This window comes from Pangasianodon hypophthalmus, chromosome 1 (genome assembly GCF_027358585.1).
Source record: "Pangasianodon hypophthalmus isolate fPanHyp1 chromosome 1, fPanHyp1.pri, whole genome shotgun sequence".
NCBI classification, from domain to species: Eukaryota; Metazoa; Chordata; class Actinopteri; order Siluriformes; family Pangasiidae; genus Pangasianodon; species Pangasianodon hypophthalmus.
The window spans coordinates 11,620,363-11,636,764 of record NC_069710.1 but is presented as its reverse complement, the minus strand read 5'-3'; the positions used below and the strand labels follow the sequence as shown (position 1 = coordinate 11,636,764).

General features: G+C 37.4%; 1 protein-coding gene across 1 annotated transcript; it reads left to right on the top strand.

The window, feature by feature from the left end:
* The first annotated feature begins 12,230 nt into the window (after positions 1–12,230).
* On the top strand, positions 12,231–15,908 carry LOC113533793 (C-C chemokine receptor type 4). The gene is made up of 2 exons (XM_026926143.3): positions 12,231–12,330; positions 13,142–15,908. Exons 1-2 carry the CDS (start codon positions 12,300–12,302, stop codon positions 14,173–14,175), a joined length of 1,065 nt encoding a protein of 354 aa, XP_026781944.3. The 5' UTR covers positions 12,231–12,299; the 3' UTR covers positions 14,176–15,908.
* The last annotated feature ends 494 nt before the right edge of the window (positions 15,909–16,402 follow it).

The following is a 16,402-nucleotide window of genomic DNA, read 5'->3' as shown; positions in this document are numbered from 1 at the left end:
GAGTGTCCTGCATCACTCGGTATAACCTTCTTTAATAATTGCAAAATAGGGGAAGAAGAGCACAAAATTGGGCTGAACATGCTGACCATCAATCTCTTTCACTTGGTCGAAGGCATGCCTGAGGGTTTTGTCTTATGTCTGCTCCAAAGGGAAATCCCTGAAAGGAAGTCACTACTACACTGCCGCAGGACCCATCCACACACTGCCGCAGGACCCATCCACACACATTCTCTGCAGCAATATCTGAAATGCCAGCCAATTTGTCCCAAAAATCAGTGGATGGATGAGGCGGGGACTAACCGCCACCTCTATTGTATGCTTTTGTCCCCTGAATTGGTGACTGGCACCAGTGGATACTTGTGACTGGCACCAGTGGATAATCGTGAACATCACCAGTATGCGGTACGTCCCAGCTTGATTGGGGCAGCCTGCAGCATGTCGGGGATCCGGACCAAGGCTCCCACCTCCATCACTTTTCATTGGTCCTGGAAGTGGCCGGGTTCCCTACAAAGCCATCACAAGACCTTACTCCCACACCTGTGGCCTCAGAGTCACCAACCTGAGAGGAAGAAGAGACAGACACAAGAGAGAGAAGGAGGGAGAAGGGAATGGCTCATCTGCCTCTGGATATGCCGCCAAGTGGACTTCGGCCATCTGGACTGCCTTATCTAGTGATGCCAGACAGTGGCACTGGACCCATTCTGCTGTCCCCTCCGGTAGTTGGATGACGATCTGCTCCAGCACCATGAGGTCATCTACTTATTTGGCGCCGCACAATTCTTCCAGCGGCCACTTTCTATAGGTGTCTCAGAGCTGTTGGGTGAATGCAAATGAGCAGCTGAGTTCGCTGAGCATCAGTGAGCAGAAGCGCTGATGGTGCTGTTCAGGGGTGTGGCCAACCTGTTGCTTATGCGGCACGCTCAAAGAGCGTTCCACGAACTCTTCCGCGTCATCCTGCAGTCCCATCTCTTTAGCCGAATTCTGCACAGGTGTGTAATCCTTACCACTCACTTTCTCCAGTACCGCCCCCATTCACAAACCGATGCTTGACCACGCCTCCGCCTCCACAACGTGCCTTGACATTTGTTGTGGAGGTATGGCAGGAGTACATGGGATCTTCATACAATTAAGTTTCTATATAAGCACAGCGAGCATTGTGTTCGCATTCTTGGTGTTAATTTGAGACCATTCAAGGTGGGTGTCAGAGACCTTCAAGAGTATGTCTTGTCTCCACTCCCGTTTGCCAAGGATGGAGAGATGTCCACTATGGGGAGCAAAAGATTAACACTCAGTATTCTCTTGGCTCCATTTGAAATAAACCTTCAACATGCACTCCAGTGTTTCACTGCAGATTGTAAAGTGAGATGCTTTCTTCCAGTAAGTGGAGAGAACTTGCCCTTGGTGGAGGATTTTGTCTTCGTACCTTGTTTATTAGTGATGGAACAGGAGCAGTAGGGTTACAGTCACTGAATCAGTCTGTGGAGGTGAAGCAGGAGCTTAGATTTTAACTGTATGTCCGTATTCCGTATTGGTTTGTCCATATTGGTTTGTCCACAAGATTGCTGGGCTTACCCTCTGTGTTAGGGTGAGAAGCTTGGCAATCTGGGGGGGCCTCAGTCTAAAGCCTTCAGAATCAAGAGGAGCCAGTTGATTTGCACACCTTACAATGATGCCCCCTGGTTGGCTCCCGTTTGAGCTATATCAGGAACATCACACAGGATGGAGAACCTGGGGAATACCCAGGAGAGAGATAAGACCTCAATGTTGGCTTGGAAATGTCTGGGAATTCCCCAGAAGGAGCTGAAATCTGTGACTTGGAAATGAGAAGCCTGGGTTTCTTGTAATAGGGATGGGCAATATGATAATTTAAGATTGTGAACGAACGTCTCCATGATCTGTTCTTACAGAGAGATTGCTACTACCATTATACTAAACACATTTTGTAAGTTGTACTGTGAACACTCTGACATGGCACAACAACCACACTATATTCGCTAGTCCAGCATGCATTCTCCCTGACAGACACACAAATATTATAATAGCCAAGAGTAGGCAGTTCCATAGCTTCCTCCTCCTTTTGTTTGGCAAGATAGCATCATGGAGGAGTTGGTGCCTAAAAAAATTCAACATCAGTTATATAGATCTGCTTGATTGTACAGAACTAACACAATGCACACAATGTTTTGTCCCAAAATGTGCAAAGCCAAGATCAGCACATTGAGGAAACACAGACATGATTAATCACCCAGAAAGCATAACAAAGAGTGTGCTGAAAGCCAGATAACACAGATACCACATGTGAATAGCATCACAGCTAGAAACAGCACTAAAGCAAAAAAACAAACAAACAAACAAAAAAAAATAAAAAAATAACAAATGCATTTGAAAAAGGCACTCCCAGTGCTGGTCCCAAGCCCAGATAAAATTGAGGAGGTGTCAGGAAGGGCATTTGGTCTAAAAACTGTGCCAAATCAAATATCCTCCCGAATATCAGCCGAAAGAAGAAGAACAACAACATTATTCTTCACATTATGAAAGTGTTTTGACAGCTCATAAATCTAACAATAGATGACACTGAAGCACATTGCTAAAATTTCAATGGCAAATAAGTGAGAAAAGATTCAAACTGACAAAGAACTGACAAAAACTTCCTATGCTATTTTTAGTATATCAAAAAAGAAAAAAAAACTTGGGAAAAACATAGGCGTTTGTCCATTTGCCTAGTCTCTTTCGATACAAATCTCATTGGTCTTATGGATCCACTGCACCCTTTTTTTGTTTGTTGCAATGCAAAACAAAGCTGTGTCATTACACAAACATATGTATATGCCACAATTTCCAGTTTTCATACTTGTGTATAAAGAGCTCTCACCCTGAACTGTACTGGGATGAGTATGAGAGGTTATTGTCAATATCAGATCAAATCTCTAAGAGAGAAAAATAAAATAGGAAAAACTGACTACACCACCCTGGGACTCACCCAGGGAAATTGACTCTACAAGAAGGGTACGCAGGGTTGTCACACCTAGACCAAGAGACCTGTTTCCACCAATAAACAAATATTTATTAGAAATATTTTTAAACAAATATTTATTATTTTTTTATTATATTTATTATATTTATTATTTATAAGGTTCAATAAATATATGCTGCAATAAATTGCATATACATCATTGAATAGGAGTCACATGCATTATTTTAGTTGTCTCTTTTATATGCATCACTAAGAACAGAAACACCTGATTCACACCCACGCACATAACATTATAACCAATAATCAATTGGAAAGTGCTATAAGTTGAAGCAGGAGCATGATACAGTGAGATAGATAATCTGGGGCATCAATCGTTCAGTAACTCCCCAAACAATTGGAATCATGCTAGCACTAACTACAGTTTACATGACATGCACCTCACAAAAATACAAACAATCAAATGTACACTGCCTACTAATAATATGTACAAAGGCTGCACTGACAATACACGTGATGCCCAACACCTGGATCTGCAGTGCTGAGGTCGACTTGCTACAAACTAATAAAAGGCAGGAAAAAACTGGAAGTGAAGGATCAGGGAAAGAAAAGGGACCTGAACTACTATACTAAGAACATTTTCCTCCCATGCCTCCTGAGTAAATCCTTAGACTATGCACTGCAGTCAATCTGGTTTCTCTTGTGCACTTATTTTAACCTTTGATTTAATAATTGAATATCCATGTAATATGCTTCTTAGTAAATGTCTGTAGTGGGAATGATGACACATAACACATCACTGCCTGGTACAGGAACTGCAGACCACTGCTGAAGACCACAAAGCCCTGCAGAGGGTGGTGAGGTCTGCTGAATGGCTCACCAGGTCTACACCATCTACAGCAGGTGGCAAAGGTCCAGACCAGCAAAGATCTTCAATGATCCCACACGCCCCAACAACCGACTGTCCCGCTGGTTGCGGTCAGTAAAGTGCTTTTGCAACCATATGGCGAGGACCAAGAGGCCAAGGAGAAGCTTCTCTCCCTAGCCATCAGAACCCTGAATTGATGAACACTACTCCAGCTCCTAACACTAATGCACCCACACACACACAGCACCAGGACATAACTCATACAGTTCACATATGACATATTTGCAAATGCACTGAACACTTTAGCGTATATACACATACTATGTACTTGCATATACAGATACATACTGTACATACCTTTTCATATGTGTATTGTTTGTATATTCTTGTTTGTCATTTTACACTTCCCGTCCCATTACAGTATACTCACTGTCTATTGTTTTTATAGTTTATTTCTTGTTTGTTACACTCAGTCTTCAGTGATGCCATTTCACTCATTTCACTGCACCTTCGTACCAGTTATGAATGCGCATGTTCAAAAATAAATCTTTGAATCTTGATTTTTGAATCAGGGGATCTGTTGAGTCAATTTCTGTCATTAATATGTGTTACCACTTGAATGTAATAGGGGAGATCAGAGACGGTTGTAACATAAGGTTACAAGCTTTGAATCTTCCCAGGAGCACAGTGGGCTCCATTGTTGTGAAATGGAAGAAGTTTAGAACCACCAGGACTTTTTCTAGTGCTGGCCATCTGGCCAAACTCAGCAACAGGGCTAGAAGAGCCTTGCTCAGGGAGGTAACAAAGAACCCAATGGCCATTCTGACAGAGCTTCAGAAGTCCTTTGCAGAGAAGGGAGAAGCTGCAAGAAGGGAAAGCATCTCAGAAATACTTAGACAATCAGGACATCATGCTAAATTGAAGCCACTCCTGAGTAAAATCTATGAGGCAGGCACTTAAAGCAATCTACGAGCATTAAGAAAAAAGATTCTGTATTCTAATGAAACCAAAATTGGCTTTGGGAAAAGTCTCTGAATGTCTTTGAGTGGCCCAGCCTATACTCGAACCCCATGGGATATCTGTGGTTGAGCTTTAGAAGATCTGCCAGGAAAATAAGAGTCCAAATATAAGTGCGCAAAGCTTGTGGAGAATTATCCAAGAAGACTCAAAGCTGTAATTGCTCTTTCAAATCTGGAAAAAGAGGAAATGAGAGATTTCTTATAAGTTGTCATTAACAGATAAATTAGATTGTCAAATCAGTCTAATCTGACAAGTAATATACAGTAAATGTGCAAAACCTGAATACTTTCTGAATCCACTGTATATAGGTTTGTTAGATAAGTTTTTTATGTACATGTTTTATTTTGTTCTCACATAGATGGTATGTCAGTAAAACAAAGCCCCACGTCAGGAAACTGCAACACAGCCTCATCATAAAACAACCTACACAGCCTGCTTTTCCAGTCACTCTTGGATAGAGAATACATAGATATGATGTGATTTCCATCGCAAAGATTGTGTAGCCAAGAGACAAAATCAAATTTGTTATTATATTTAATTGGCAAAGAGTATTTACCACATAATACTTTGGTTATATTCCCCTTTTCCAGAGAAGGTTTTTGGTTATTTGTTGTCATTATTTTATTTTTTGTTTAGTGTTGTTTGTGCACAGTTTATGTGTACTTTATATGCTCAGTTCTCCATTTCAAACTAATTCTCTACATACTGCTTTCAGAAAACAATAGGGCCATTTACTGAGTCTGATTACTGCAGTCTGAAAATATGTAATCACATTATATTAAGTGCTATTAAATCTCATTAACTCATTAAGAAATGTTTTCTTGTCTTACACTCGTCCTTCTATTTGCACAGTGTAATTGTGTACATGGATCCCCCGTTTCCTTGTATGCTGCAGCACACACCTGGAGGTTTGATATTTCACCCCAATGTATACATGAGCATTGATGGGATAAAAAAATCAACATGAAACCCAAAACTACTTATGGTGCAAATACAACAACATATGGTAACAATACAACATAATGCTTGGCAACTAAGTAGGGAACACACAGAACTTAAATAGGGTGACTAAAACTGGAGCCCATCCTTATCTGGTTGACACCAGATAGTGTGATTATAAATAACGTCTTTTCTATACCTGAATATTATACAGTCAAAAAAAAAAAATGCTAATTGTTTTAACAGGAACTTAAATATGAGCATCAGGCTCATTTCTGAATTCACTGAACTGTATCAAACTGAAGTTATTAACTGTTTAATGATGGAGACTTGAGTACATACTGTTCTTAGGAATTGCAGTCCTAAGGCTATCCAAGGAAGAACATCCACAGCTGTCCTTCCGGATATAAAGCAGCCATTCCACCTTCAACAAACCTGAGTGAACACATGAGAGTAGGGGGGCAACAGCATCCGAACATCCCCGTTCACCACAACACTCTATACCCTCCTGATCTGTGCCTTTACCTAAGAAAAAAAGTTCTTAACAAAATGCTTGACTGAACAAATATGTTTTCAGCCTAGACTTGAGACTGTGTCTGAGTCCTGAACAATAATTGGAAGGCTGTTCCATAACTGTGGGCTTTGTAAGAAAAAGCTCTGTTACTTGCTGTAGCCTTCAATATTCGAAGTACCTGTACCTTTTGATTGAAAGGGCATGGCGGATTATAAATGACCAGAAGTTTGCTCAGTTACTGCAGCATGAGTCCATTCAGTGCTTTATAGGTCAATAGTAGTATTTTGTAATCAAAGCAACATTTTACTGGGACCCAGAGCAGTGTGGATAAAATAGGGTTGATGTGGTCATATCTTCTTATCCTAGTAAGAACTCTGGCTACTGCATACTGGACTAACTGGAGCTTGTTTATGCACCTACAGAAACATCCAGACAGCAAGGCATTACAATAATCCAACCTAGAGGTAACAAAAGCATGAACTAGTTTTTATGGATCATGTAGTGACATTATATTTGTTATCTTATTAATATTTCTGAGATGAAAGAAGTCTATTCTAGTAATATATTGTACATGAACTTCAAAAGAAAGACTGTAGTCAATAATCACATCAAGGCCTTTTACTGCAGTACACGATGTAACTGAAAGGCCACCCAGAGTCACTATGTAATCAGAAAGCTTATGTCTAGCTACCTGTGGTCCTAGTACAAGTACTTCTGTCTTGTCATATTTAAGCAGAAGGAAGTTACTAAGCATCCACTGTATAATATCCTTTACACATTCCTCAGCTTTATTAAGCTGGTGTTTCTCATCTGGCTTTGCTGAGACATATTACTGTGTGTCATCGGCATAACAGTGCAGGCTAAGACAATGCTTACTTTTAAACATGGTATTATACCCTGCTTAATTTTACCCAGAGGTAGCATATATAGAGAAAAAAGCAGTGGTCCTAAAAAAGAACATTGTGGAACACCAAACGTTACCTTACTATGCATACAGAAGTCAACATTGACATCTACACTCACTAAACATTTTATTAGGAACACCTGTACGCCTTCACATTCATGCTATTATCTAATCAGGATTCATCTAATTATCTATTCTAATCATGTAGTAGCAGTGAAATGCATAAAATCATGCATATACAGGCCAGCAGCTTCAAGTAATGTTCACATCAGCCACATCAGGAAAAATGTGATCTCAGTGATTTTGACCATGGCATGATTGTTGATGCCAGACGGGCTGGTCTGAGTATTCCTATAACTGCTGATCTCCTTGGATTTTCATGTAAAACAGTCTCTAGAGTTTACTCAGAATAAAGAAAAACTATCCACTGAGCAGCAGTTCTGAAGACGGAAATAGATCAGAGACGGTCAACAGACAATGGCCAGACTGGTTCGAGCTGACGGAAAGGCTACAGTAACTCAGATAACCACTCTGTACAATTGTGGTGAGCAGAAAAGCAACTCACAATGCACCGCACATTGAATGTTGAGGCAGAAGGACTACAACAGCAGAAGTCCATGTCAGGTTCCACTTCTATTAGCCAAAACAGAAAGCTGAGGCTGCAGTGGGCACAGGATCACTGGACAGTTGAAGATTGGAAAAACGTAGCCTGGTCTGATGAATCTTGATTTCTGCTGAGGCACACAGATGGTAGCGTCATGAATCCATGGACCCAACCTGCCTTGTGTCAACAGTTAAAGCTGATGGTTTCGAGGTCAGGTTTTTTAAATCATGGGTTTGATAACTTCTAGTTTAAAGGATTTTGGTACATAGCCAGTGCTTAGGGAAGAATTGATTATTTTTAGAAGAGGCATTGGCTTCTGTTTGAAGAAATGTGTAGGTAAGGGATCTAGTATACAAGTTGATGATTTTGATGAGGAAATTAGTGAAATTAGTTTGGTCTCTTGCAGGGGAGTGAAACATTCTAATCGCTGATCTGTTGTGGTTATATTGTCATCAGCATTGGTTAGTTATCAAATTGTCTGGCTTTAAATTATGAATTTTTTGCCTGATATTTTCAAATTTGTCACTGAAAAAACTCATAAGTCATTGAGTCATCACTACTACATATTGATGGTATGAATGCTTCTCTGGTCATCTTATTCCTAGTTAACTTTGCTACAGTATTAAATCAGACAGGAGCCCTGGATTGTGTCATCACAGCTGTAGCCTTGCAGTATGGGAGCATTAACTTAGATTCTTAACTTCTTTTCAGAAGAATAAACCACACAGTTCCTCTTCCAAAAAAAGACCAATCCAACCATATGTTGATCTTATCTTGAGAATCAACCAGGCTGGCTTCTGACCTGGTAGATGCTGTGCACATCAAATGCACTCCCTGCACAGGATAATGGAGGGCCATCAGCCTCCACTAGTAGTGACCTTCATTGACTTCGAGAGGGCATTTGACTCCATCAACAGACAGGCCAGCCTTGATGATCTCTGATGTAACCACAGGAGTCTCGAAATGCTGTGAGCCTAAATGACCTTAACTTTGTAGATGACATTGCTCTCCTACCTTCTAATATCTACAGGTGTGCTGACAACATCATCACGATGGCATATATATGAACTTTAGCTTGTTTATGAACTTTATAGACTTCATCCAAGTCAGTGGATATAGGCCTTGGCTGTCATTTGTGTTAGGCATAGGTGCTGGTCTGTGGTTTTGGGCTAGTCAGGGAGAAAGGGAAGCTGATTGTCTTTTTTTTATTATCTTTATTTTTTGTATTGGTAAGACAGCCTCTTTTGTACAGTTAGTTTGGGTGGGTGATTGTTATTTTAGCCTTAGCTGGCCCGACACTATATACCACTGACCCTGCACATATTCATTCTTTACAATAAATCTCATAAAGTTACTCTGATTGGCCATTTAGCTTGATTTAAGCAAATAGTTATTTATCAACCTAGTTATACTGTATAATATATTTAGCAAACTAGTTAATGCTGAATATAATTACTATTATCAAGTATTAAACAATTATAAATATATAATAATATTATTTATAGTAATAATGGTGGAATTAACATACATTCTATATTTATATAATATTTATTATAAATTGTGAGTGAATTATTTTATAGTAACAATATTACATTGTTTCTATTTGATTTTCATAAGACTTACTGCTCTACCTCTGTTGTCTTCCAGAGCAGTGAATAGGTTCCCTGCAACAGTCTGATAGGCCTAGTTATATGTAGTGGATGAACCAACTCCCTGAAATTATGGCCAACATCAGCTATTTGTCTTCATTTGGCAGAGATACTTGTGTAATCATTGTGAGCAAACAACCAAGAAAGCAATGTAATTACAGCCAACACTGTGAATCATGAAGTAGATATTGCAAGTGTAGACAGTGTTGCTGGAAAAGAGGGAGTCAGTCACAGCCAACAAGCCTAATTACATATAGAGTATATTTAAACAAAATAAAAGAAAGCTATTTCTCTTAAAGGAAGCCATCACTTCAAAGAAATAGCCAGATTCATCCGTTTTGATGCTGAGAATTTCAGATTTGTTCTTCCCGGACAACATTCAGTTTTCGTGACTAAGTGACGGTCATCCTGTGGGTGGTAGCTTTTAACCAGAAGGTAAAAAAAAAATTGCTTTTTTTCCCCTTTGTATGTTGCTTGAGGCTCCAACACAAGAAGACAGCAAGAGCCAAAAGCACCCACACACAAAACAGCAGGAGCCAAAAAGTTATGTACATAATCTGTTTCATATCTTATAGGTAAACAGAGTCTCTATCCTATCACTTATGTGTTTATTCTTATGCCTGATAATAATAATAATAATAATAATAATAATAATAATAATAATAATAATAATGTTGTTATGTTGTTGTTATTAGATTAGATTAATTACAATGAAACAAATCCAGCAATATGGTCAACCAGCCTAAATGCAATGTTTAAGGGATGTTCACAAACATTTCTTAATAGTCCCCTGGAGTTTTTTTTTGGATGTCCCATAAGAACATCCATTGTAACATTTTCGTAACCCTACAACAAACATCCATACGATGTCCCAACAGTGTATTTTTGTTAGCTGGGATATTGAAGCCACAAGTTAATATATTTAGGATATGAGATAATAGATTTTGGCTGCAAGATTCACATACTGTGGACACAAATTAATATACTGAGGCCATAATTTAATATATTGAGGCAATGATTGAATATACTGAGACTATGAGATAATATACTGAGGCCACACGTTAATATTTAGAGGGCAAAAAGTCATAGTCACGAGTATCCAATTAATTATTTGCAAGGATTTGGTGAAAAAGTCTATTTGCTTTTGTAGTACATTTTCCCATTAAAAGAGAAGACTCATTGAATAAGGAAAAATGATCATTTACGGTCAGGTACATAAACTGGACATACATTTAAATTTAAAAAGGGGTGACGGGACCTACATATAAAAAGTGCTGTAATTCCTATATTGCCAACCCTATTTGAACGTAAATATCTTCTAATAAAAAGCTGAAAGTCTGTATTTTGCATGATTTAATTTCAACTCCAAAACATTATGGTAGACAGCTAAATTAACAATAACTTTTTCAGTGTTTAAATATTAATGAACCTTAGTGTATTTCAAAGTGCTTTAGAATGTGTGACAGAGATATCCATCAGTTCAACCAGGAATCATCTGAAACCATCCTGCCAATTGTCAAAATGGGTTAGCTACAACTTTTGCAACATATGCTGGCATAGACTGGTTTTACATCTTCCTATAGAAAAACCTCCTCCTATAAAAAAAAATATATATACAGTATATATATATATATATATATATATATATATATATATATATATATATATATATATATATATATATATATATTATCATATTGTATACACACATATATATATATATATATATATATATATATATATATATATATATATATATATATATTTCAAAGCTTTTTTAAATATACAGTCTATGTATCTCCTAAGATATAATATACAGTCTATGTATCTCCTGACGGGACCTACATATAAAAAGTGCTGTAATTCCTATATTGCCAACCCTATTTGAATGTAAATACCTTCTAATAAAAAGCAGAAAGTCTGCATTTTGCATGATTTAATTTCAACTCCAAAACATTATGGTAGACAGCTAAATTAACAATAACTTTTTCAGTGTTTAAATATTAATGAACCTTAGTGTATTTCAAAGTGCTTTGGACAGAGATATCCATCAGTTCAACCAGGAATCATCTGAAACCATCCTGCCAATTGTCTAAATGGGTTAGCTACAACTTTTGCAACATATGCTGTCATAGACTGGTTTTACATCTTCCTATAGAAAACCCTCCTCCTATTAAAAAAAAAAAAAAAAAAAAAAAAATATATATATATATATATATATATATATATATATATATATATATATATATATATATATATATATATATATTCCAAAGCTTTTTTAAATATACAGTCTATGTATCTCCATTGTTTATTTAAAAGAAAGACAGACTGGCTGTGTTACACTGTGTACAGACTATTTTGCCTATCTTAAGAAAAGAACATCACCTTTTCGTAAGGTAACGTGGGCTAATTTTATATCCATGCCACAATGACAGTCACTTATATCTTTATGCATCATTCCAAGATTGCAATGCATCATTCCATTGCAATCATTCCAAGATTGCACTAGCTCTCATGACCTTAGTTTATTCATTCATGACCACACTTTACTGAAAAATAACCACCATATCATCTTGGTGGCTTTGTAGTAATTATTTTGAAATCACTGTCGTAATAACTTAATATCCATGAAAAGTGTTTCTTTTCATCATATCGTTATACATGTTTTTGCATTTGCATATTTTTGTTTTGTTCTCACAAAGATGGTGGTTAAAACAACTGTTCTGGCAACAAGTCAAAGCCCCACCTAAATGAAATCATATCTCAGCCTCTTTTATATGCCAGCACACACAGTCTGCTTTTACAGGAACTCTGGAGTGAATGAGACATGGCTACGATGGACTCCAGCATAACAACAAGTAGGTGGAAATTTTGGAAATGCAGCTGTGTGATGGACGGTAATGGTTTTTACTACAGTTAGTAAAGTGTGCATTTTTCTTCTTTTCTGTCTTTTTGGGGGAACAAGTTAACAGTGGTGCACATTTCTGATTTGTAGTATCTGAAAAATGCTGCCATTATATGCGCAACCCTGCTTGAAGTTCATTAACATGGATATAAATTGCTATTTGTTTCTTTATTCTTTATCATTGCTTTTATTTATTGAACTGCTCCTTGCCCATGCAGACCACACACTGTGCACAGTGCAGCATGTCTCTGCTGGGTCTCCAAAAAATGAACATTTTATATATATATATATATATATATATATATATATATATATACATATATATACATATATATATACACATTGAGAGTTTTTTTTAATGAATGTTTTAAATGAATATAATAATAATTCTGACAGCTTGTCCAGTAAAACTTTTAGATTTTCATGGAATGTAACAAACCCACAATCTGAAGTAAATTTGATAAAATACTGTTAGATGGCTACTGCTGTCAACTATAAATAACAGTTTGTTCATTTGGGAAAGATTGTTGCTAGATAATGGCATTGCGTCCCACCCCTACTATCACCTCCTCACTGGTATGTTCATCTGTTGATAAAGAAGCCAAATTATCAATTGGTTTAAATGATTTTCAGTGCAGCCACCTTTAAATATGTATCAGCCTTTGTTTCTGCTTTAAAAAAAAAAAAACCTTGAGTAAAAATATACTTTATTGCATTTAAAATTTTCATGCAACATCATAATGAGATTTTTTTTTCATTAACAGCGGAGAACTATTCTGCTTACTACAACATATTTGGTAACTTGTTCTCAGACTGCAACAACACCAGTGTAACGGCCTTCAGCCAAGCCTTCCTCCCTTCCCTCTACAGTATCATCTTCATTGTGGGTTTAGCTGGCAATGGCCTGGTGGTTTTTGTTCTGCTAAAGTACCACAAAACATCCAACATGTCAGATCTGTGCCTCTTCAACCTGGCTGTTTCAGATCTTCTTTTCCTTATCTCATTGCCTTTCTGGGCCCACTACGCTGCCATCTCTGAGTGGACCTTTGGGAGCTTCATGTGCCATTCAGTGACAGCGCTCTACATGCTGGGATTCTATGGAAGTATCTTCTTCATGATCCTCATGACTGTAGACCGCTACGCTGTCATTGTCCACACCTATAAGTCTCTCCTCTCCAAGCACCGGTCAGCCAGAGCTAGCATAGTGCTGTCTTTGTTTATTTGGGCACTTAGCTTGGGAGTTTCTCTGCCAGCCATCATTTTCTCCCAAGTGAAGAATGAATCGAGTGCATGGAAATGCAGGGTGGAATATCCACAAGCGACAATGTGGAAGCTAGTCTCTTACATTGAGCTGAACATCCTCGGATTGATCATTCCTCTCTTAGTGATGGTGTTCTGCTACTCACGTATCATCCCCATCTTAATGACCATGAAGTCTCAGAAAAAACACAAAGCTGTCAAGCTCATGTTGATCTTGGTTACTGTTTTCTTCCTCTTCTGGACGCCCTACAACATTGTCATCTTCCTGAAGTTCTTATATCAACTGGGCTACATGAACACATGTTTGTGGGATCAGGACCTGAACATGGCTATGCAGTGGGTGGAAACCATAGCGTTCAGTCACTGCTGCCTCAACCCCATCATCTACGCCTTTGTGGGGGAGAAATTCAGGAATTTATTTCTAAAGGTTCTGAAAGAGTGGTTTCCTCTTTGCTTTGGGCACTGCACAACAATTGAAAGTGAGTTCTCAGAAAGGATGACCTCTACAGTGCTTTGCAAAAGTATTCAACCCTCTTAAAAATAATCAGATTCTGGATTGCAAGTGACACACAGATTGCTTCAGCCTGTATTTTTTAATTGCAAACCAGTATGCTCTTAAAGTAAATTTCCAAAGTCAAAATTCATTATTTTTAAGGAGATCTTTAAAAAAAAATGAAAAACTGGAAAATGCTGCTTGCATAAATATTCAACCCCTTCAGTCTACTCCTTGGTTGAACCGTCTTTTGCTGCAGTTTTAAGTATGTTGGTAAGTTCCTATAAGCTTTGCACACTGTTTGGGAGTGATTTTCACCAATTCTTCCTGGCAGATTTGCTCCACTTTCTTCAGGTTGGATGTTTTTTGTTGACTGCAATTTGTGTCACAGATTCTCAGTGGGATTTTGGAGTCTCATCTATCAAAGTATGCATAGAACAACTTTTAAATTTGCGCATAAAACTACCGGTTTGCAAAAAAAAAAAAGTATTTTATCACATGTGTATGCATAACTGTACATAATGGCCACTGATAAATATCATGCATTCTAAATTGTTGTGCCCATGCACAGCCACACTCATTTGCCTGAAGAAACACCCCCAAATTGCTATATGTGGTAAACAATTTCCTCTTAAAAAAACAATTGGCACTGATTGTTATGGACAACATGGAGCATGTCAAAAGGTCTGAGAAGGTGAACTTCATCAACAATGAAGTAGAGTTAATGTTGCACAAAGGTTTATTTGGCATTTGTTTTATGAGTGGTTTGTCTAAGAAATAAATATGATTTTCAAACCATTTTATGAGTACATGTGCATTCTATTGCTGTAATTACATGTAGAAACTCTGTGATGATGTGAAAATTCATCATTTTTGCTGTCTTTTCCACTACCAGTTTTGGAGATGCAAAGAATTGTGGTTTTAGTGCTGTAAATGAAGGTAAGAAGTCATTATTTGGCTTATAGTTGGTTTGGAAATGTCAGACTTGTCTCCCGTTTCTCTTTGAAACATGCCTGTGCCTATAACCTCTAGAATAGTGATCAACTAAAACAGAACTGGGCAAACACTAATATACTTTTTTACACCCTATTCATAAGTTATGAAATTCTATTACTTTATCTTTACTTTCCTTAAAATATTCTTTAAATGATCCTTAGTCTTAATTTTCACTCATTTCCTTCAGACTCAAAGTTTCTTCAGTGGCAATTCAACTGAGGTGGTTTTTGTTCAGAAAATGTGAGCTTTTAATATTTCACAGGTGAAGGCCTATTATAAGTCAGGTGTGTCCTTAATACAATATCTTTTATCTGGAGCATCCAGAACCTGGGACTGAATACTTATGCTGGCAGCATTTTTCAGTTTTTAATTTTCTTTGAAATACTTGCTGACCAACAATTTGACTTTGAACATGAGTTCGCAAAAAAAAAAAAAGAAAATACTGACATGAAGAATATATCAATTATGATCAATTCCAGGGGGTTTGAATACCTTTGCAAGCCACTATATGTACTCACGCTCCAATATGTGTGTAATCTACTGATAATATGTAATCACATCATATTAACTACTAATAAATCTCTTTTATCCTGCTTTGTATTTTATTTGTCATACTATTTGCACAGTGTATCTGATGCATAGTGGAGTTACTGTTACTACTCAGTGTTTATTATCTTCTGACATTGTTACTGGAATATATTGTTGTGAAAATTGTGTTGTGTTGCTTGTTAAGAGAGAACACTGCATTGCATAATAAATAAAACACTTGAGAGCATGCTTTATTATGAGTGTTGTCCAGTTTTCATGTGTTTTTACGCACGCATTTTTGAGGTTTTGACTCGAGTCAGTTTACTCAATGTCATCTTTCCCAGGAAAGGGAAATTTTTCACTGACTTGTAGATAATCTAATATATTACAGGATTTGACATGTTAGGCTGAGTAGGTGTGTTTGTATTTACCAAAAAATCTGGTATGATTGATAGCATCTGTGCCCACTTTGAGATAAAATTTTCACTTGGTTGGGCATTTGCAGCTCCATGTTTCACAAGCTGTTTTTGTTCAGTGGGAAAAAAAAAAACTAATTATGGGTACCACTGAAACCAACAACATACTTATTTAAATGTTATTGAATCTTAAATATCTCATATTCTAAAATCTATTGAGATATTTTGATTTCTGGTCTGTTGTAAGCTGCTTTCTTCCAATTCATTATTCAGACTGGAATTCTCAGAGTTAATTTTATTTTTTTTAACACAGGCTTATCTCTATGTGCTCA